The sequence below is a fragment of the Palaemon carinicauda genome, chromosome 7 (genome assembly GCF_036898095.1).
Source record: "Palaemon carinicauda isolate YSFRI2023 chromosome 7, ASM3689809v2, whole genome shotgun sequence".
NCBI classification, from domain to species: Eukaryota; Metazoa; Arthropoda; class Malacostraca; order Decapoda; family Palaemonidae; genus Palaemon; species Palaemon carinicauda.
In genome coordinates, this window is record NC_090731.1 from 166,448,881 (window position 1) to 166,472,202 (window position 23,322).

The 23,322-nt window shown below is 45.1% G+C and overlaps 1 protein-coding gene and 1 pseudogene across 5 annotated transcripts in view; both read right to left on the reverse strand.

Moving 5' to 3' along the window:
• Nucleotides 1–23,322, reverse strand: part of LOC137644130 (peroxisomal trans-2-enoyl-CoA reductase-like) — a 71,695-nt gene that overhangs the window by 41,887 nt on the left and 6,486 nt on the right. For all 5 annotated transcript variants that reach the window (XR_011045141.1, XM_068377102.1, XM_068377101.1 and 2 more), the window contains exon 4: nt 15,550–15,710. Coding sequence is in view for 4 of the 5 variants with exons in the window: in XM_068377102.1 (XP_068233203.1) it covers nt 15,550–15,710 (161 nt within the window). In the remaining variant the exon portion in view is untranslated. The remainder of the gene's footprint in view (nt 1–15,549; nt 15,711–23,322) is intronic.
• Nucleotides 19,459–19,577, reverse strand: LOC137644699 (5S ribosomal RNA; annotated as a pseudogene).

Genomic DNA, 23,322 nt, shown 5'->3' on the forward strand with positions numbered 1-23,322 from the left:
AGCAATACTTCACCAAAAACCGTGAACAAGACTCCAAAATTATAAGCGTATCCATGTAGGTCTTGCCGGAAGCACGACAGAGGAAAAATTGAGGTGGTGTCAACAAGAAGTACTGCAGTACCTGGCCACAGGTGGCGCTGGTGAGTACACCCCCTTCTAGTATAGTGATCGCTGGCGTATCCCTTCCGTAGAATTCTGTCGGGCAACGGAGTTGACAGCTACATGATTATCGGGTAAGATTAATATTGAAAAATATAAATTACTTTATAAAATTTCATACTTTGTTCTTACATGTCATACAAATCTTTGTCCTTTCATTAGAGAGACTTGCTGCTTAGAGAGTTAGAAGTCCTAGCGAACCAAAACTGGGACAGTTCTAATTCTTCCCTGGAAGTGTTCAAAGCTTGATATGTGTAGAAGCGAAGTAAAGACCATTGACACCTCCTATCAGTTTTCCATAAGGATGAAAATCCTGGGTAGTCAGTCTGCAAAGGGGATATCAGATGGAATCAAATACCAAATACTGTACTCTACATGATTAATGTGTTATAGGATTCACCAGGGAGATATAGCTCTTTGGAAATAGAGAATGGTGCTCTGAAGTGTAATTTACCACCATCTGGTCCAACCAGCATGTAGTAGGTTGGCCAGGGCACCAGCCACCCGTTGAGATACTACTGCTTGAGTTATTGGGTCCTATGACTGGTCAGACAGCACTACATTGGATCCTTCTCTCTTGTTACGGTTCACTATCCCTTTGCCTATCCATACACAGAATAGTCTGGCCTATTCTTTACATATTCTCCTCTATCCTCATACACCTAACAACACTGAGATTACCCAACAATTCTTCTCTCAAGGGATTAACTACTGCACTGTACTTGTTTAGAAGCTACTTTCCTCTTGGTAAGGATAGAAGACATTTTAGCTATGGTAAGCAGCTCTTCTAGGAGATGGACACGCCAAAATCAAATCATTGTTCTCTAGTCTTGGGTAATGCCATAGCCTCTGTACCATGGTCTTCCACAGTCTTGGGTTGGGGTTCTCTTGCTTGAGGGTACACTCGGGCACAATATTCCATCTTATTTCTCTTCCTCTTATTTTTTTAAAGTTTGTATACAGTAGTTTATATATGAAATATTTATTCTGATTGTTGTTACTGTTCTTAAAATATTTTACTTCAATTGTTAATTACTTCTCTCATTTCCTTTCATCACTGGGCTATTTTCCCTGTTGGAGCCCCTGGGCTCATAGCATCCTGCTTTTCCAACTAGGGTTATACCTTAGCAAGTAATAATAATAATATTAATAATAATAAATTGACTGCATGCCCTGAAATAGGTGGCAAAGTATAAAGCAAAAGAGCCAGTTATGTCTAAGCGTTCCCATAGAAGACATGTATCCTTGTCCCATCTGAGAGCTGGGCTGGTTACTTAACAGCTTGAGCAACAACCACAGGTCCAAGCGTACAGGTGTCAAGGAACTTGTAGGCATACTCTCGCAAGTAAAAAAAACAGTGAAGGTTTTCCGTCTGTTCCAGACACTTGCCTTTAATACCTGGCCTACTGACAGGTTCTTAAAATCAAGTGCCGGGACAATATCCCTGCCTTCGTGAGCTCTGGCTCTGGCTGGCACCTTGACTCTCTTGTCAGCCAACGTGTAAGCTCTGTGTTCCTTGACATCTCTCTTTTGGATCTGCAAGTACTAACGAAAAGTCTTCGACAATCAGGCTTAAGGTGTAGGGTCCTTTTCAGATAGCACCACAGAGCCCCCAAGGAACAAAAGAGCATCTTTTCTCGATCACCCCCGACGCCTCCCAGAGGGAGGGGATGGAGAAGAACACGAACCTTGGGTCGTGTGCTGCTGGATTCTGAGTCTTGGCCACGACTTCCTTGGATCAAACTTGTCGTTCACAGTCTTCCCGGTCAAAAAAGAAGGGTCCTCAGTCTCCAAAGGAGTGATGAAGCCTGAAAAACCTGGCAATGTTGATCCGTGTTGTCCTGGCCCCTGCAGTGTACTCCAGGGGTATAAGCACAGGGGTGACTGCAGCAGTCAGACTCTCCAAGGAGACAGCAGCGGCAACAAACTTCGCTGGTGTCTTCTTGGGTGTTGCCCAGTCCGACTCTGATAAATGCCTTGCGAGCTTCTTCCTCTCATGTCATTGCACTGGAACCCACGATTGACATTTGAAGCATAGTGAAGCCTGCAAACAGACATGCCCCCTACAAGTGGCACAAAGGGAGTGCAGATCTACAGACAGCTTTGCCATGAAGCAGTTGCAGTGTATGCTCTTCCCTTGGGCAAACATGAAGTTCTTGCTTCCATTCCCTTTTCACTGACACACTGCCAAAAGAAAAAGAATTATCATTTTTGCTGGAGTTCTGTAGAGTACGTCTGTACTATACAGCGGTTAATGAAAAAGTGATTACTCTCCGACTGGAAAGTGGGAAGGGCTTCTCCCCCTACACTTGGCCCACTTGGATAACTGCTCATTATCCATTTTCAACGACCAATTCAAGCTCGTACAGAAGAAATCTCTGCAATTAAAGGATGGCAGTTTGTATGCCACATAGGAACAAACAGCTATTTGGTTTTAATCAATTATTACTCTCAACTTCTTGTATGTGATACAGTAACCATAAGTAGTTCATAAACCTGTATCAAAATTAATATTTTCCCACATTAATCGTTCATAGTCTTTTTCATACAATACTAATTTTGTATTGATATTCTATAAATCGTAATAACTTATAATCGAGAAAGACAATATCATACTTATTACTAATATACTAAGAATACTTTCTATCTATTTACTCAGATATGATTAAGAAAATAGTACTGTATTGCACGTATCATTTTATAATTTATCCATATCATCTAACAAAAACATTACAAAAAGACTTACGATATACTGTACATAAAAATTTTTTTACTTCCAATGTTTCTTAATTAGCCACTTTTGACAACTTTTAACAGAAAACTTCCCATGAATGACAGCACGTTGTACTTTATGTTGGCAATAAAACCTTATTACTTCAGAGCATTTTCCTAATTTTTTGGTCTTTCATATATCTTTCAGTACATATGAATGTACTGTACAGTACTATAGTAACCTTCCCCTCCCTAATCCTTCTCTGCTATTCTTCCTTTGTAATCTTACTCAAGACTTTTCCTTTTAAATTGCCAAGTCCAAATACAGTACAAGTGACCTTAATCAGTGGTAAAGAGGAATTTTTAGTGCTAACTTCCAGCAATGTACAGAGAACTCCTTATGAGATGGCAAATTTTAAAGCTGTGTCGTCTCCCTATCAAATTACTAAAGTAATTGGATACATTATGGAAAGACTTCCCAAATGTATGGATGCATTAATGATACTAGTCAAGGAATCCTTTAAAACTTGTGGCATATTAGCGACTGACAGAAGGTAGTCGTGTATCTCTTACGGATATGACAATTAACCCTTTAACCCCCAGGCTATTTGGAGATTTCCAACCCTTAACCCCCAGGGGTTATTTTTTTCCCAGCACATTTTGCATTATTTTTTTTTTTAATTTGCTCTAACAGCCTTAATTTTTGTCATAGAGAGGTCAGGTTGGTCTCATTCTCTTGGAAAATGCCTGAATTTTTTCAAAAAATTATCAAAAATATGAAAAAATGATTTTTTATAGCAATTTTTTGCAAGGACGTACCGGTACGTCCAGGGGGGTAAAGGGATGGCTTTTGTGAAACGTACCAGTACGTCCTTTGGGGGTAAAAGGGTTAATAATGTACAGAGTAATCTAGTCAGGTAGTACAACAGAGCACGAATTTGGTTAAAGAATAATTTTTCTGTTAACATGACTTTCCAAAATCCACACATCTCTTACTTTATATGAAGAATATAAATGTAACACCTTATGCAGTACTAATTAAATAAAAAAAAGTTACTCAACACATTTTTCCCTATGACCAATCACCACCAGAATACTATTATCATTGTTATTAAGCAGTTTAACCAGACCACTAAGTCAAAACACTTGAGTCTCATAAGGCTGGCCTGAAGTGTTAATCATATACAGTATATCATCAGAAAATGAATAAAGAAGTGTGTTCATATACACAGAATATCCCCATACTGTACAGTACATAAATTATCCCTCACTAATGATATTAACCCTTTGAGTGTCATTGAACATATTTTACATCTGATCCTCTCTTTTATTATTGACATACAGTATACAGTACAAAATTTTTACAAAATAGATAAAATTATATATCAATGAAAACCAAACTTATTAAACTACCGTATATGATAATTAATGTTGTAAATTTATTTCTTCTACGATGAGTCAAGTAAAATGTAAAAAACAGTGACTTGGGCTTGAGTGCCCAATCATGTGGTGAGAGGTTGGCACTTAGTGGGTTAAAAACTCTTCTGTATATTCTAATATTTACGAACAGTGAACTACAATACTGTAAATGTATAAAAACAAAGATATATTAAAAGCTAACAAGGTTAAATAAAAAATAAATTTCTGGGCTCCGGCCTGTGCCGCCCAGTGAAATGCTCCTTTTACATCAATTCTAAGGTAGAAACTGCTATGAATTTACCAGAGAAAAAATTGTATAGGAATGCTAGGTTGAACCCAGCTCGTTCACCTAATAAGGTGTCAGTATAATATACTGGGGCGTGATAAATCACAACCAGAGGTCTCGTACCATTTAGATATCTCCTCTCAATATCCCTGTTACAGCGAGGTGCCGTTCAACACCTAACTCCGATCTTCTACTACCAACAGTCCAACCCACGCCAGTGACGACACTCCTTTTTCATAGCACTTCGTGTGTACTCTGATTTGTTTTTCGTGGTGTTTTCTCGGTTTTACCCAGGATTTACCAATGATGTTGGACTCTACTGTCTCTCCATCTAAGTTAAGTACCAGATCTATGAGTTTTGAGTCTTTGGAGGTAGCCTTGCCCTTAGTTTTTTATTATATCTCAGTTTTTATTTGTTACTGTTCGCGGCCCCACTCGAGGCCGCCATGATGGCCGGCTACCTCCTCTCACTCGTTCTTAACGTCTTACAATTAGTCCTCTGTACTAATTGTTTTTCGTTTCGAACCTTGCTGGGTATATCACCGTTCACACCCACTGTTATTTATTACATTATGATTATGGTATTTTCACTAGATCAGTCAGTTATGATATTACTCTACGTATCATAGTCGATGTTAGGTTGGCATGCCTGCTCGCCTTCGGGCGCTCCTAGTTGGTTACTTCACGCTATTACGTTTTTTACCGAGGTGATATCTAATAGCAGATTACGATACAGTATCTTATATTACCACCTAGTTTTTTATTTTAGTTTGAGTGGGACTCTCGCGAGGCAGTTCTTTCAGTTTTGTGTTTTTATTTCGATCGGCATCTACCCGATTTTGTGTTATGTTGGCCCCCCTGTCCAGTCGGTACCTACCCGCACTGGAGGGCTCGGCTCGTTATTTCCCTGCCTCTCTCCTGCGTCCCCCTCTTACTATGAATAGTAAGAGGTTTTTATCGCATGCTTCCCTATGCATTATATTTTACCATATCATATTATCTTACGTTATATTACCTAGTCATTATCCGTTTATGATCATTCGTTATGTCGTGGTTCATCGACCAGGTTGGTACGCCTGGTCTCCCTGTCCCACGTGATGGCCTCCTGCATCCCCATTGGCTTGTTCTCGTTGTAGGCGTCTGACATCCCCACCCACCCGCCTACCCCATCCCCACTCCAGGGATGCCTCTCGTCTCTTTGAGGCTTGGAGTCAGCCGTTTTGTCTTACGGGTCGAGTCCTCTCGTTCCCCAATCCCCTTCCCCCCTCCCCCGGGGTGTCGACTGACTCTTCTCCCTACGGAACCGTGAACATTAGCGAGGCTATATATGTATTTTTACGCCTACTCCTGCCCTTTCGTAGCCGTTTTCTCTCCGCCGCTCCGATTGGCCATCGATCGGCTGGAGTGATTTCTGCTATGCTTTGGGTTTAACGGCGTTTCCCCCGTGTCGTTCCGCACCCCACGGGACCCAGTTACAGTGAACCCTTGTTTATCGCGGTAGATAGGTTCCAAACCCGGCCGCGACAGCTGAAAATCTGCGAAGTAGGGACACCATATTTACGTATTTATTTAACATGTATATTCAGACTTTTAAAACCTTCCCTTTGCGTAGTACTGTTAACAAACTACCCTTTAATGTACAGAACACTTAATGCATGTACTACAGTACCCTAAACTAAAACAGGCACAAATATTAAAGGCGATTTTATATCAGGCGTTTCCTAAACACGCCAAAAAGCACGATAAAAAATGACAACCAATGTTTTGTTTACGTTTATCTCTGATCATAACGAAGAAACAGACGCATTTACACATCTGTGTATAGGTTAGATTTTGCATCAACAGCAGTCTTACCAAGTATTGATTATATGATGACTTTGTTATTACCAATGTTCTACTTATTTTTTCTTAGAACTTCCAAATAAATGAAATGAATGCCAATTATATAATGTTTTTCTTTATGACGCTGCCTGAAACGGAAACCTTCCATTTGTTTACGCTCCATCTTCGATCATAATAAACAAACGAACGCATTAAACACACATGCTCAAAGTGATAACTAATGATATAACAAACATTTAGTAAACATTATGTTATTACAAATATTTTACTTATCGTATCCATATAAATTCCTAAAATTCGTAGCAAAGCTGGAAACCTTCTTTTTTCTTATGGGTTTAATCCACAATAGCAAACTGCCGCTAATGACAGAATGATAATTTACGATAATTTTAAACTGTTACGAAAGATAATTGTTCTTTCCATATCCAAAATACTTTTCCTAACTTCAGTTAAAGTCAACTTGTACCCACCTCACCATATGCAAAAAGGTAAAAGAAGAAGAAAGTACTAGGCCATTTTCAAAGTCATCGAAAAATTAAGTTACTGCTATTACGTTCGATGTGACAGAGAGAGAGAGAGAGAGAGAGAGGAGAAGAGAGAGAGAGAGAGAGAGAGAGAGAGAGAGAGAGAGAGAGAGAGAGAGAGAATGGTTTTAAATGTACTAAATAATAAATATGATAGGTTATAACACATTGGTGCTTATGTAATATTAACTGTATAGATGGTTTGAATAAGTTAAGAAATGGTGTACAGTAAACAATTCTTTGTTAGTGTATTCGTACCGCGCATATTCTTGAGAGCGGAAGCTAGACATCAGCTGATGAGATCACAGCCAAAAGTAAAACAAAAAGAAGTAAAAAATACTCGATTTTTAAAACACACCCGAAATTTAAAAACATAAATACATGTTTTATTATAGCGCAATTGACTATTTAAAGAGTGAAAGTTTTCTGGAATAGAATGGTGTTTCCTAAAAAATAGTAGTTTGCTGACAAAATCGGATACCGTATTTTAAGCTATGATTGAAATGGATGTATACACGGTATAATTTTTTCGTTTTGTATTTAATTGACACTTTAAGAAAACCGATTTTGGTTTCTTCATCTATTTGTAATTATTGTTACACGAGAGAGAGAGGAGAGAGAGAGAGAGAGAGAGAGAGAGAGAGAGAGAGAGAGAGAGAGAGAGAGAGAGAGAGAGAGAGAGAATCAGATGTTGTAATCGAATGCCGTGTTTTTGTTTCCTGTACCTCCTGAAGCGAGGAATTGATCGCCACAACTAACAATATTAATGTTAATTTCAATCTTAAACTCAAGTTGCCATATGTGAACTAAGGTTTTATTTCTTACGAGAGAGAGAGAGAGAGAGAGAGAGAGAGAGAGAGAGAGAGAGAGAGAGAGAGAGAGAGAGAGAGAGAGAGAGAGAGTTGTTTTAAATGTAATAAACAAAAAAATATGATAGGTTATAACACATTGGTGCTTATGTAATATCAACTGTATAGATGGTTTGAATAAGTTAAGAAATGGTATAAACAATACTTCGTACACGCATGTTCTTGAGACCGGCAGCTAGACGTCAGCTGATCTGATCACAGCCAAAAGTAAAACAAAAAGAAGTCAACAATACTCGATTTTTAAAACACACCCGAAATTTAAAAACAAAAGTACACGCTTTCTTAATGTGCAATTAACTATTTAAAGAGTAGCAATTTTCTAGAATAAAATGATGTTTCCCCCAAAAATAGTGGTTAGCTGATGAAATCGGATGCCGTATTTAATGAAAAAAGTCCGCTAAGTCATGAATCCGCGATGGTCAAACCGCGAAGTAGCGAGGGCTCACTGTAATAGGATTCCCCCCACCCTTCCCGTGTGACGTTCCGCATACCACGGACCCCACACGATGTTACCCTCTTTTTATTTGTAGGAATCCCTTGTGTAGCTTTCGAGCTTTGTTGAACTTTGTCGAGTTTTTTGGTTAGGTCCTTGTGACCGTCGGTGAGTCTCTGACTTCTTCTAGAGTCCCTAAAGACTCTGCTGTTGTTTCTTCTTCTTCTCATGGTTTGAGAACGACGCCAGCCTCCGTTGCCACCCTGGTGGCTCCCTTCGACTCGGAAGCTTTCTCCAACAAGCTTTTGTCTGAAATCGGGTCCATGATGTCAACCCTCACTGAGAAGGTGCAAAATAATGAGAGCTCAGTAGAAAGCCTCATGCGCTCGGGACTGCCACAACAGCAGCAATATGCCATCCCCGACGCCTCTAAGCTCCCGGAATTCAAAAAGAATAATCATTGGAAGATGGCTCTGCATTCTCCGTTCAAGGATGGCATGCTGACCATCGAGGGTTTTGGCACCTGGCCCATTGAAGACTTTGAGTTCTATCCACCGGGCCTCCAATTCCCCTTCCCCGGCTTCGCTCGTTTGACCGAGGAAGCTCTTATTCGATTGGACAAAGTTCCCAGGGAGACTGTCATCTACCCTAAGGAACAAGCTCAGTCCACCTGGGTTCGCACTTTGAATGAGTGGGATTGTGTGAACACTATGCTCACACCCCACAAGAACTCATACACGATGTTCGTGGTTGATGAGCAAACCCCCACTCCATGCGTCACCAAGATGATGGACCTAGCTTATCAGGCCCTCAAGGAGGACAAGCCGTTACCGCAGCTCCGGGAGACGGACCTGACTTTCCTCCTCTTCCCGGGTGACCACGAGTGCTGGCATAACGCCCCGGCCACCTTCACAACAGGCAAACTGAACGCTGACTGTTCAGTTCAGTTCAGCGAACGTCTTCCCAGGCTTCCGGACTCGCTGATTCGCCTTGAGTTCGAAGCCCGGTGCAGGCTCAGTAGATCCATTAATTCCGCCACTATGGCCGAGATGACCGCCATTACATACGAGGAGGAACCTCTCTTTAAGGTCTTCACTAAATCCCTCCTACAGACTCTGTTGGTCGATGCCTACGAGTTTCTGGCTGCCAGGTTTCGTTGCCGAAGACATGTTTAGTCTGAGGCTACTATCAGACATGAGCCTAACAGGCTCATTAAAGCCCCGGTCTAGGGTCTGGATCTATTCCCAGAGGACTTGGTGAACACCGTCCTCAGCGAGGCGGCCAGGGTTAACCAAAGCCTTAAGGTTAGGTGGGGCCTCGTCCCCAAGCGGAAGTTTGAGCCAGCCGGCACCTCTGCTCGAGGCAGGAAGAGGCTGAGGCCCTTCCACTCCTCTCAGAACCGACAGCCCCTTCAGTTCGTGCAACCCGTTCCTGTGGCACAAGGTTCCCAACCTTCTACTTCGAAGGGGCACCCTCAACAACAGTACGTGTTGGTCCCTCAGGCTCAAGTAGCATCAACCTCATATGCTACCTCCCCTGCCTTTAACCCAGCCTACGAATCTCAAGGTTCCTTCCAATGCTACCAGCGCGCCAGAGGCTCCGGCGCCAAAGGGGCCTTTCGTAACAGGGGTAGTGGAAGGGGATTCACCCGAGGCAAGACATTCCGCGGAGGCCGAGGAGGCAAATCCTCTTCAGCCCATTGAAAATCCTCAGGTAGGGGGAAGACTTTATGTCTTTCGAAATCTTTGGAAGTTCAGCAATTGGGCTTTCAACATAATTACCAAAGGTCTGGGGTGGAGTTGGATAGAAGGGCCCCCTCCACCAACCAGTTTCTACCAACTTCCAACGGAAGAGCTAGTCTCGTTTGCAGACCACCTATTGCAGAAGAACGCAATCCAAAGGGTTCATCAATTAAAATTTCAAGGTCGCTTGTTCAGCGTGCCAAAGAAAGACTCAGACAAGCGAAGAGTAATCCTCGACCTGTCCCGTCTGAACTCCTACATTCGATGCGACAAGTTCCACATGTTAACCGTCTCTCAGGTGCGGACCTTACTTCCCCGTGGGCCGTCACCACCTCTATAGATCTTACAGATGCCTACTATCACGTTCCAATAGCAAGGCATTTTCGTCCTTTCCTAGGCTTCAAACTAGGCAGCCAAGCCTACGCATTCAAAGTGATGCCATTCGGGCGCAACATAGCACCCAGGATCTTCACCAAACTGGCAGAGACGGTAATTCAAGAACTACGAACCCAGGGGATTCAAATAGTAGCTTACCCAAACGACTGGCTCGTCTGGGCAGACAACGTCGAGAACTGCCTCACGGCAACAAACAAAGTATTAGCCTTCCTTCGACAGTTGGGGTTTCAGGTCAACCTCGACAAATCCCGCCTGGTCCCGGAGACCAAGTTTCAATGGCTGGGGTTACAATGGGACCTACGTTCCCATACGCTATGTCTCCCGAAAGCCAAGAGGACAGAAATAGCAAAGAATAAGAAACGTTTTCTCAGGGACAAGTTGACATCCAGGAGGAACCAAGAAAGAATCCTAGGCTCCTTGCAGTTTGCCTCCGTGACAGATATTGTTCTGAAGGCCAAACTAAAGGACATAAACAGAGTATGGCGCTCCAGGGCAAACGGTATGTATCGAGACAAAAGAGCTCGACTTCCCCCAATTCTCAAAAAGAGACTTCGGCCATGGACAAAGGTCAAAAGTCTATCGAAATCAGTCCCCTTACGGCATCCGGCCCCAGGGCTCGTCATTCACACAAACGCCTCCCTGACAGGTTGGGGAGGATACTCCCAACACAGGAAAGTCCAGGGACTATGGTCGAAGTCCAGGGACTATGGTCGACTGTATTTCGACAACTTCACATCAATGTTCTAGAGGCCATGGCGGTATTCCTTACTCTAAAGCGACTGACCCCAGCCAAGAACCTTCATATCAGACTGATTCTAGACAGCGCAGTCATAGTCCACAGCATAAACAGAGGAGGCTCCAAGTCAGCCCACATAAATCACGTCCTGTTAGCAATATTTTCCATGGCAGCATCGAACAAGTGGCATTTGTCAGCAGTCCATCTGGCGGGAGTGCGGAATGTAGTGGCGGACGCACTTTCGAGGACAACTCCGCTGGAGTTGGAATGGTCCCTGGATCAACACTCATTCAAATGGATCTTATCTCAGGTCCCGGGTCTCCAGGTAGACCTGTTTGCGACGGAGTCCAACCACAAACTAGTATGTTACGTAGCCCCCAACCTGGACCCTCGGGCTTATGCCACAGACGCAATGTCGTTGGATTGGAACACTTGGGAGAGGATTTATTTGTTCCCTCCGATAAATCTTTTGATGAAAGTGTTGGACAAACTCAGGTCTTTCAGGGGCCAAGTAGCTCTGGTAGCCCCCAACTGGCCCAAGAGCAGTTGGTTTCCTCTGTTGGTGGAACTGGGTCTCCACCCTTGACAGATACCCAATCCCATTCTAACACAAGTAGTACAAACTCGCATTGTGTTAGCGTCCTCAAGAATTCAGAATGCCCTAACTTTATGGACTTCATGAAATTTGCAGCCCAAAGAGGTGCTGCTATTGATCCCCAAAATACCCTGTTTTTGGAATCAGACAAAAGGGAATCTACCCTCCGACAATATGACTCGGCTGTTAAAAAACTTGCAAAGTTTTTAAGGGACTCAAAGGTTGAAAAGATGACTATGAATCTGACAGTAACCTTCTTCAGAACTCTCTTTGAATCAGGCCTTGCTGCCAACACCATCACTACGATTAAATCAGCCTTGAAAAAGATTTTCCATATTGGTTTTAATATTGACCTTACGGATTCATACTTCTCGTCAATCCCGAAAGCCTGCGCCAGATTGAAACCATCAACTCGCCCTAGCGCAGTTTCCTGGTTTTTGAATGATGTCCTTAAGCTTGCCATTACATAACATTATTAAACAGTAAACAGTAAACAGAGTAATGAAAAACTTGAACTTCCTCATTCCTGTTTTCCTGAGGCTAAACTAACTAGTTTAGCTTTTCGATCTCGTGAGATTAAAGCTCTGTTGATGGACCTTGATGCTTATGGAGGTGTAGACCCAAATGGTATTTTTCCTTTGTTTTTTATAAAGACAGCAGATTTCTTAGCTCCAAAGTTATCTGTTATTTTGCGCAAGTTAGCAAGAAGAGGAGCTTTTAGCACTAGTTGGAGAATTGGTAATGTTACTCCTCTATGTAAATGTGTTTGTGGTAGCTCAAGTCCCACTGATTACCGCCCAATTTCCATAACTCCCATATTATCTAAAGTTTTTGAACGTCTTCTGGCAAAACGTCTTAATAGGTTTGCTGAAGGTAATCATCTACTCCCTAGTTTGCAATTTGGTTTTCGTAAAGGCCTTGGAGCATGTGATGCCCTTCTTACAATCTCCAATGCTGTACAGAAATCCCTTGATTGTGGTCGGGAAGTTCGTATGATTGGCCTTGATTTTAGTGCTGCCTTTGACCGTGTTAATCATGAGGCCCTTGTTTTCAAACTGAAACAGTTGGGAGTGGGTGGGTTGTTTCTTAGCATTATTATTGATTTTTTAAGTAATAGATCTCAAAGAGTTGTTGTTGATGGGCACCATAGTGATTATAGGAATGTGATATCCGGTGTTCCACAGGGTAGTGTTCTTGGCCCATTACTTTTCATACTATATACACATGACATGTGGTTTGGCCTAGAAAACAAGCTTGTTGCATATGCAGATGATGCTACTCTCTTTGCATCAATTCCATCCCCTGAATGTAGATCTAGGGTTGGTGAATCCCTTAATAGAGATTTAGCTAGAATTAGTGCATGGTGCAAATTATGGGGTATGAAGTTGAATCCTAACAAAACTCAAAGTATGATTGTAAGTAGGTCAAGGACGGTGGCTCCTCAACATCCGGATCTCAGTATTGATAATGTTTCTTTAAATATGTATGACTCTTTCAAAATTTTAGGTGTGATTCTCGACAGTAAATTTACTTTTGAGAAACATATAAGGTCTCTGTCTTCTTCAATTGCACAAAAAATAGGCTTATTGAGAAAGTCTTTCAAGATTTTCGGTGATCAATCTATTCTGAAGAAGTGTTTTAATTCTTTCATTCTACCTTGTTTTGAGTATTGTTCTCCTGTTTGGTCTTCAGCTGCTGATTCTCATCTTAATTTGTTGGACAGAAACTTACGGTCTATTAAATTTCTTATTCCTGATCTAGATACTGTATTAATCTCTGGCACCGTCGTTCAATTAGTTCATTATGCATGTTGCATAAGATTTTTCATAACTCTGACCATCCTTTACATTCAGATCTCCCTGGACAATTCTATCCTGTTCGTAATACTAGGCAGGCAGTTAATTCTAATAGCCAGGCCTTCTCCATCACGAGACTCAATACTACGCAGTACTCTAGAAGTTTTATTCCAGCTGTTACCAAGTTGTGGAATGATCTTCCTAATCGGGTGGTTGAATCAGTAGAACTTCAAAAGTTCAAAGTTGGAGCAAATGCTTTTTTGTTGACCAGGCGGACATGAGTCTTTTTATAGTTTATTTATGACATATTTGTTTTTGATGCTGTTAATAGTTTATATATGACATGTCTGTTTTGACGTTGTTACTGTTTTTAGAATGATTTATTGTTAATTTGTTCTCTTCATTTATTTATTTCCTTATTTCCTTTCCTCACTGGGCTATTTTTCCCTGTTGGAGCCCCTGGGCTTATAGCATCTTGCTTTTCCAACTAGGGTTGTAGCTTGGATAGTAATAATAATAATAATAAGAAAGACCTTGTTCCTATTGAGCCTAGCTTCTGGCACCAGAATTTCAGAACTGTCAGTATTGGCTAGAGACCCAGGTCATATTAAATTTCTCTCTTCAGGAGAAGTCCTTCTCTCCTCTAACAAAGTTTTCTTGGCTAAAAATGAGGACCCTCAGAACAGATGGTCCTCTTGGAAGATTGTTCCACTTCCTCAGGACCCATCCTTGTGTCCAGTTACCACCCTGAAATCCTACTTAAATAGAACTTCCATGAAGTCCACAGGACCCTCATTCATTAGAGAAAATGGAGGAACCATTACCCTGAAAGGAATCAGACAACAAATTCTTTATTTTATTAAACAGGCTAACCCTGAATCATTCCCCCATGTCCATGATATACGAGCTGTAGCTACTTCAGTTAATTACTTCCATCATATGAACTTTGACGAGCTTACGAAATATAAAGGCTGGAAGTCCCCTAAAGTTTTTAAACGCCAATGCCTAAAACCTTTGGAAGGTCTAAAATTTGCTACAGTAGCAGCCGGGAATGTGGTTCCTCCTGAAAGGTAATGAGTCTTAATCACAACGTCTTGCTCTATCCTCCTTCCTCCTACCTGCCTTACTTATTGTTCCTACTTGGTTTTGGTTTTGTTTTACTTGAGCTCCACCCTTATGGTGTATTATTTTACACTCCTGTTAATGATCTTCGTTACTATGAATTGTTTTTGTTTATACCTGTTATTAGTCTTACTCTCCCACGAGTTGGTTTTTGTTATTTTACCATTAAGGATGTTATTTATTTTGCTCTGCATCATTATTTGCCTTGCCTTACCAGCCATCCCTAGTGTGGGGTTTTGCCATTATTGTATTTATTTTCCCTCCTTAATGTTTGAGAGTACTTACCTTCAGGATTCCTTGTATATCCTTTTTCTTGGATTAAACATGTTTTGGTATTATTTTGTATTTAATTACTTCCCTTCAGGTATTGTGCCAAGTTTGGGCCCCTATTCTCTGGCACTATTTCACTGGGCGGCACAGGTCGGAGCCCAGAAAAGGGATTTTGACGAAGGAAAAATCTATTTCTGGGCGAGAGACCTGTGCTGCCCAGTGAACCCACCCTTCTTCCCTCCCATCTTGGGCCCCAATCTTGGGTGCTATAAGGAGTGACGTCACTGGCGTGGGTTGGACTGCTGGTAGTAGAAGATCGGAGTTAGGCATTGAACAGCACCTCGCTGTAACAGGGATATTGAGAAGAGATATCTAAATGGTACGAGACCTCTGGTTGTGATTTATCACGCCCCAGTATATTATACCGACACCTTATTAGGTGAGCGAGCTGGGTTCAACCTAGCATTCCTATACAATTTTTTCTCTGGTAAATTCATAGCAGTTTCTACCTTAGAAATGATGTAAAAGGAGCATTTCACTGGGCGGCACAAGTCTCTCGCCCAGAAATAGATTTTTCCTTCGTCAAAATCCCTTTATAATACAGTACACTGTACAAAAATGCACAAAGATAACTGATTATGCACTAACCTTCCCGGCACATAAGAAATGTTCCAGTGAGATTGGTCTCCACCACAGCATTCCAACCTTTTAAACTCATATTAGCCACAGGTGATGGAAACTGTCCTCCACCATTGTTTACCAAATAATCTATCCGCCCTAGTTCTTTCACTGTTTGTGATATCAAAGTCCTGTAAAGATACATACAAGAATTTAATTCTCACAATTTCAGAATTTTTCAACACATAAAAATAATGCTGTAGCTAATAAATGCCTGTAACTTAACACAGAAAAAGGGATTGAATCTTCAATAAAATCTTAAGAGTGATTTTTCCAGCACTAGACTCAAAAATAAAAAACTGGTATAATTTACCAGTAGGCTGGTGGTTCTGCTAATTGCAAAACACAGTACTGTATTTAATTGTTTAGTATTTTATCCCTGCCATCGATGATCTTATTCCTTTATAAAGGGATAATAATAAAAATTATTATCTATTATCTTACTGATTTGATTAACTAAATTTTTTTTAGTTATATGAGTTACCAGAAGTTATTGATGAAAGACAATAAAAGAGAGAGAGAGAGAGAGAGAGAGAGAGAGAGAGAGAGAGAGAGAGAGAGAGAGAGAGAGAGAGAGAGAGAGAGAGAGAGAGAGAGAGAGAAACAATAAATTCAGTTAGCATCAATAAAGTCAAAAGTATGAATAGAGCGGAAATGGAACTTTAAATAAAGTCAAAATATGAAATATTTTTGGAAAATAGTGTATATATTTTTTTTCAATACTAAACCACATATTTATAGAGGCCTATCAAGCAGTCAGCATATATCTTAGACACTCAAAAAAGAAGAATCAAGCTGATCACCTAGTTTGGTATGCATGTAGGTAAGTTAGTGCTACCGGTGATCATTTTTCTCATTCCCCGTTTTGTCTAAACCAAAATCAAGAGATGAGAGGTTGGGTTGTATCTCATACGATTTAAACTGAATGAGTTTGTATTGAGAAGAATGTTGCTTTAAAAGAAATCTTATTAGCTTTAACATGACAAATTAAAAGATAATTTGTATTTTTCCAAACCATACAAACCTTAGCTATTTACATTGGGTTTACCTTTTAGCGCAGCTGAAATGGCGAGCCATTAGAATTTAACGAGGGTGTATTACCCCCGCGCTAGTTAGCGGGGGGGTAGGGGAGTGGTAGCTAGCTTACCCCCCCCCCCCCCCCCTCACACACAGATGAATGCTCACTTTCACTTAGAGGTAGGACTTGTCTTGGGGGACAGGGCTGGCAGGCAAATATGTGTAAATAGCTAAGGTTTGTATGGTTAGGAAAAATACAAATTATCTTCGAATTTGTCATTTGTTCCGTAACCGAAATACAAACCACGCTATTTACATTGGGTGACTTACCCATTAGGTAGGGTGGAAAGTCCCCAGCCATACTGGCTTTGGCTTTACCCGGGTACTCAGAATCCGAGTGAGTCGCACTCGAAAAAAGGAGTCCCTGCACCTCACAAGTTCCTTGCTCCGCAAGGAACCGTGTGGCCTACATAAGCTTGTGTGTGAAGGAAGAAGTGTGACCCGTCCTAGGCAGTTGACCTGGAGTTCCAGAAGGAACTCTGGGTTAGGACGTTCCCAATACCACCTCGTCAGGGTATGGCGGACGCGACAGTATTGACTCAATACTCGGAACACAAGGAAGCATGGTTTACCTGCAGAGGTTCGAGGTCAGCTATGCAGAGACCAGGATGCTGCTTCCCCGTAGAGGGGATGATGAAGAAAGGAATAAGGGCCAGACATACTTCTTTCATTCATGCAGACTAAAACCTGATAACAATGCCCTCAACCTTCTGCTACCTGTCCAAAAAGGAGCCTGAGGTTAGACCAGCTGTTGTGTAGCCACCACAGAGCGATAGAAAACGTATCGAGACTCCTGTGGGTCACGCCCTGCAGGAAGCGGGCTGCGAAGGTCATTAGACGCTTCCAGACTCCAGCTTGTAGCACCTGCATCACAGAGTAGTATTACTCGAAGGCGAGGGACGTTGCGATGTATCCAACATCGTGCTGTAGGGCGACGTGACGGGGGAGGGTCTGGAGACAGGTCGAGATGAATGTCCTGAGTCCGGGCTGAAGAGGTATACTGGTGACTCTCCCCCGTGTCCTCCTTGTGCTCCAAAATTGGCTGCAACTGAGGACAAACTGCAGCTGTTCCCAAAGCTAACCTCTCGATTCCTTTACTGGCAAGAAAGAGAAGGTCTTGGGACATCAGATACAGAATGGAGACTCGAAATCTTGAAGGAATTGGACCGAAGGGCCAGGACCCCCAGATTCTGAGTCTAGCCAACAACTCAGGAGCGAACCTGAATGTTGCCTTCCCCTCTTCCTTAGAAAGGGCGGAGTCGTATGAGACCAAGAAGATTGCTTACACACTGGCTGTGGCCAGAGTGAGCAGGAGACCCAAGGCGGAATACAATCCGAGGACTGTCGCAAAGGGTCTTGAGTGGATCTCTTAAAGGACTAAAAGTCCGAGCCATGCTCCAAGTTGGAGGTCTTCCTCCGACTAGGGCAGGGACGATCGTAGCTTCGCATGAGCGAGGAAAGATCCAGCGGGCAGGAAAAAGTTATTCCTTTAAGCCTGAAGGTCAGGGAAAGGCTGAGCGACAGGCTTCATTGCCGAGAGCGGAAAGGAGTTTCCTCCCGCCGAAAGGCAATAAGACCGTTATTGCTGGCGAAGAGGCCTCAAGGGAAGAGGTATATCTCCCACGGCACCAACCACCGAAGACTCTTCACTTTTCCTGGAAGATCCCTGCGGATGACTATCGCAGATGACGCGACCTCCGTACCGCGACTGTAGCGGGTTGTCTCTTCTTGAGGAGGCGGCGTAGTGTCTCCAGGCATGAAGCCGAAGTGACGCCCCGGTTCGGGAGAGATGTCGCAGTGTGGTTGTTTGAGTAGTCTGCGCCGTGGGAGAAGCTCTCCCGGGAGTTCCGTCAGGGGAAGCAGAGGGTCCAGAAACTGTTCTGCGCATAGTCCCAGTGGAGCTCTTCCATTGAAAGGTTGACAGACAACCTGGTCTTGTTGAGACCCATTGTCCACAGACAAAAAGGAGGGAAGACGCAGGCGTCGAAGTTGTCCCACCATCACCGGAATGCATCTTGCCAGAGTCTCGGGGTCTGAGACTGGGGGGAAGAACAGCGGAAGCTTGAGGTTCCAAGCTGTCGCGATCAGGTCCCCCAGACCAGGACTTGCTGGTTACTCAAGGTCAAAGACCCCCAGGTACACTCTTACTACGAGGCTCAGCTCGGATAGTCGGAGAGAACATTCCTCTGCCTGGAATGAGAGAGCCGATGGTGGTATTGAGATAATCTCAATCATCCCGGTATCTCTACTGCAAGATGTGAAGGTGTGAAAATGCGTCCGCTGCTGGTTAGAACACGCCAGAATCATGAAGTCGACGCGCACGGGGCGACTCGGCAGGAGCTGTAGGATCTGTAGAGGGGCCAGACTACGGCCCCTAAGCCTGCCTGAATGATGGAGAGGTATCCTTCAGGTCTTGACCATAGGCCTGGACCGGAACATGCCCCCCCCCCCCCCCTTTCCTTTGACGAGTCCGAGAACAGCATCAAGAATGTGGGGAGAGGACGAGAATATCCACTACCATCAAGAGGTTCCATAGGTCAACACCCATTGCAGGTCTAATAGTTCCGCTGGTCCCATAGGGGCCAGGAAGTCCGGATAAACGTTGCATGAAACCACCGGAACTTGGACCGCCCCACATGGAACTTATCCTGAGGCGACCGTTCGGACTATAGACGGGTCAATGAGGAAAGGAGAACTAGGAAACGTTCCAAGGTAGGGCTGAAAGCTCTGCTTGACTGAGAACAGGTACTGCGACTCTCCTCAGTCTTGCCACAGTCAACTGAAAAGAAGGCTCAGAGGATGTGGCAACAGAATCTGGTGTCCCCAGGTGGTCACCCATCCAAGTACTGACCAGAACCGACGTTGCTTAACCTCGCTGGACGGACGAGAAGCGGGGTTTCCAACGTGGTAAGGCTGTTGACTCAATATCATGGCCAGATACTCCAGATGTTGAGGCAGAAGAAGAGAAGGCTCCAAGCAAAGTACCATGAACCCACACTCATGGTAAGCATCCGGAAGCTTGTCCCGGCGCTGAAGAAGGTCGAACCCGAGCCTACCGGAGTTGACCAGCCCTCCAAAAAGCAGAGGAGGCGGAAGCCTGCACATGAGCGGCCATGAGGAAAGCAGGGAGAGTTCTCTGGGGAAAAAAAACCTGCTATGCCACGGCGGGATAGCCACACTGCATCATAAGCAGGAATACTTGCAGTCTAGGCTGAATTCCACGAGCTCCCTGGAAGATGGATGGAATGGAAACTGAAAGTACCCGTCCTTCCGAACCAGGATTTAAGGAGTCCTGTCGCCTCGTTACCAGTCTGATCGATTCTGCTGTTCGACAAACTTGATCAGGGCTGAGAGGTCGACCACGGAACTCCCCTCTCAGATCCTTCCCTACAAGAAAGGATCGACTGAAGAGGCCGGGGGTGAAGCCGTCGATGATCCTATGGAGGACCTTCGCCTAAGGTATGGATCATTCTGCCCGACCGGGCAACTCTTGCCGACGCTATGGCATGGAGGTTCAGAGACACTGAATTCGCTGACAGAGACGGCAGGCGCGATATCCTTGGCTGATCACAGAGATTGTGCGGGAATGGGCATCGGGAAGCTGTCATCCGGATGAGTAACCTTAAGCATCCTCCCAGCGAGAAACCTGCAATCCCAGAGTTCGTGAACTCTGCCGCTCCTTTTAGGACTATGCCCCCCCGGGGGAGCCTCCCGTGCCATCTGTTCCTGACAGGAGGAAACTGCAATTGGACACCTTGTCTCAGTTGTCGTAGCCGATAACTTAGGCCGACGTGGTTGAGAGAAAAGGGCGCTGGAGCCCTGCAGAGTCTGGAAGAAAGCGCCTTGGAGGAGTGAAAACGGATGTCGATTTCCTCCGCACAGCCGCTGTCTAAGTCTCTGTCCTTGGGCACAAACAAACTCTTCTCAAGGATGGAAGGGTGTCTGAGGTCATCGACCTCCACAGATGAGACACCCGAAGGAAGCCCTCAGTCAGCGCGTCCAGATGGTACAACATCGAGCTTGTCCGCAAGTTAGATACTTAACGACGAAAGGCCAAGGTGCCTGAGCTCGAGAGGAGGAAAGTACCCATGATCTTCCTGTAGCTTTCTTGAACCAAACCTCGGGCCGTAACCGAGGAGGGAAAGGACCTGGTAAGCCCCCAGAGGAAGGGGTAAGCAGTCACCCCTTGTCCGATGGAGAAATCTCGAACGGAAAACCCCCCGCCAAAAATCCTTCCAGGGAATGACGGGGAAGGGCTAACCCAGGTTCTGGAAAGAGGAGTGTTGCTCAGACCTCCCTGAAGTTTCTTCCTATTCTTGCAAGTGCCATGCTCTGCATTTACGGGGTGAGGCCGTGTTCTGGAAATACGCTCCAGAAGAACTCGCCAGGCTGGCCATGCTGCGAAAACCCCAATGGGAATCGTGGTCGCAATCACCCTGGAGCTCGCGCGATGGTAATTCAAAGATTTGCGCGTGGGCGAACGTGGAAGCGCCCATGCGCGGTCACGCAGGAACGCAAACGAAGGTGAGCGAAGGAGCGCAGAAGGAGGGCGAGCGTGGTAGGAAGGGCGAGAGCTGGTGGTCGGCGAGCGATAACCCATAGACGAGCAATGGATACTGCAAGAATTAAGCCGACGTTTGTGCAAAGAAACACTGTAGGTTCGAGCGACGGAACACCGTCGGTTCGCGCGACGGAACACCGTCCGTCCGCACGATGGAATACCGTTGGTTCGCGCGCGGGCGAACATTGGAAAGCATGGGCGCGGACGCGCATGAGCGTAGACGTGCAGGCAACTGGGCGCGCAGGCGAATGATCGCGCGGGCGCACAGGCAAGCGGTCGCGCGGGCGCACAGGCGAACGGTCGCGAGGGTGGGCAGATGAATGAGCGCGAGTCCGAGGCGGCGAACGCAAGCGTTAGCGCGATGGCGAGGAACCGCGCTGTCGCGTGGGCGAGGAAGACCGCTGGCGATATGGATCAACAGGCGATCGGTGGTGAGCTGGTGAGCGCTAACGCGCAAGTTGGCGATGGCGCGTTGTGGCATGTCGACGCCTTGGCGAGCGATGGCAAGCAGCATGCGCAGGTGAGCGATCGCGCGATGGCGAGCAGCATGCGCAGGTGAGCGATCGCGCGATGGCGATCAGCATGCGCAGGTGGGCGGTCGCGCGATGGCGATCAGCATGCGCAAGTGGGCGGTCGCGCGATGGTGAGCAGCATCTGCAGGTGGGCGGTCGCGCGATGGCGAGCAGCATCCGCAGGTGGGCGATCGCGCGATGGTGAGCAGCATCCGCAGGTAGGCGATCGCGCGATGGCGAGCAGCATGCGCAGGTGAGCTAGTAGCTGGTGAACCCTGTTCCTTCAGAAGTGTTGGAGAACGTTGGCGTGCCGGCTGTAACACATGCGGGCGATCCGGAGATCGCCGAGAGACAAGTGATCGCTGGCGAGCTGATGATCGCTGGCGAGCTGATGATCGCTGACGAGCAGAAGGCAACGCGTGGAAGCCTGCGCATAGAAGAAGAGTCCTTGACCCAGACCTGAACCGAAGTTCTAGATCGCGAGGGCGAACGTGGGCGCACAGGGCGCGTAACAGAAACCAACAGGAACAGCAGGGATGATCATCATGAGAGCGCTGACGAACAGGAGAGCGCCTGTGCGCTAACACTGAGCAGGAGCAGGAGAGAACACAGCAGAAGGGCGCGCAGGGGAACCCTGACACGCAAGGGAAGAACCCCCGTGGGAGGCAACCCTTTGCCCCGAAGGGATCGTTGTCCGTCGGGAGACTGATGTCCGTCGGAAGACCGTTGTCTGTCCGCCGGGAGACTGATGTCCGTCGGAAGTCCGTTGTCCGTCGGGAAGACCATTGCCCGTCGGAAGACGAGATCAGACTGCTGTCCATCTGCACCAAGGCGGAAGATCAAGAAAAAGGAGTTGTAGGCTGCAAACGGAGATTCAAAAAGGCGCCTCTTAGCACCCTTATAGGGAGATGAGAGGCCCTTATGACGAGGCGGACGGTGGGCCTTACGGCGAGGGAGGCCAACAGCAACAGCAGAATCCTCCGAAGAGGAGTCTCTATGAGTGTACTCTCTCGCGAACGAAAGAGAAACACTTCGTAGAAGAGACTGGTCAGCCAGTGACCTAAAAGGAGCAATCCTCCGAAGAGGAGCTCCTGCAGTTGCCCAGCCCCTTGAGCGAAACTGCAGGTGTGACCGCTCAGCACCAAGAGAATAGTCGCACGAAAAAAAGGCAAGAGAAGAACCCCCAAAAGGGGAAAAACTCAAGCCTGGACAGGAAAAACTTCCCTCGGAAGGAAAGTTACCCGCCCAAGGAGGCAAGCCTCCTGAGAGTTCTAAAATGAACTGGAGAGCTGTCTGTCGTCACGGGAGTACTTCCAGTAGAAGGAGACACGCCCCTGACGAAAATACAAGGGGGGGAGGCAGCAACAGCCGAATCCCCAGGCCTCAACAAGACAGCTCACACCGTTGCCATATTACAGAAACGAACTAGATCGGTAACTGTAAAAAAATAAAACAAAAATCATTAGTACACATTCATTCCCCCGGGAAGGCTCCGAAGAGGAATCCCGAGGGAAAGGAAACAAGAATTACACAACAGGCACGTGCCCTCACAACCACTTACACTCACGGAAGGAGAGCTGTAACCAAAACAGA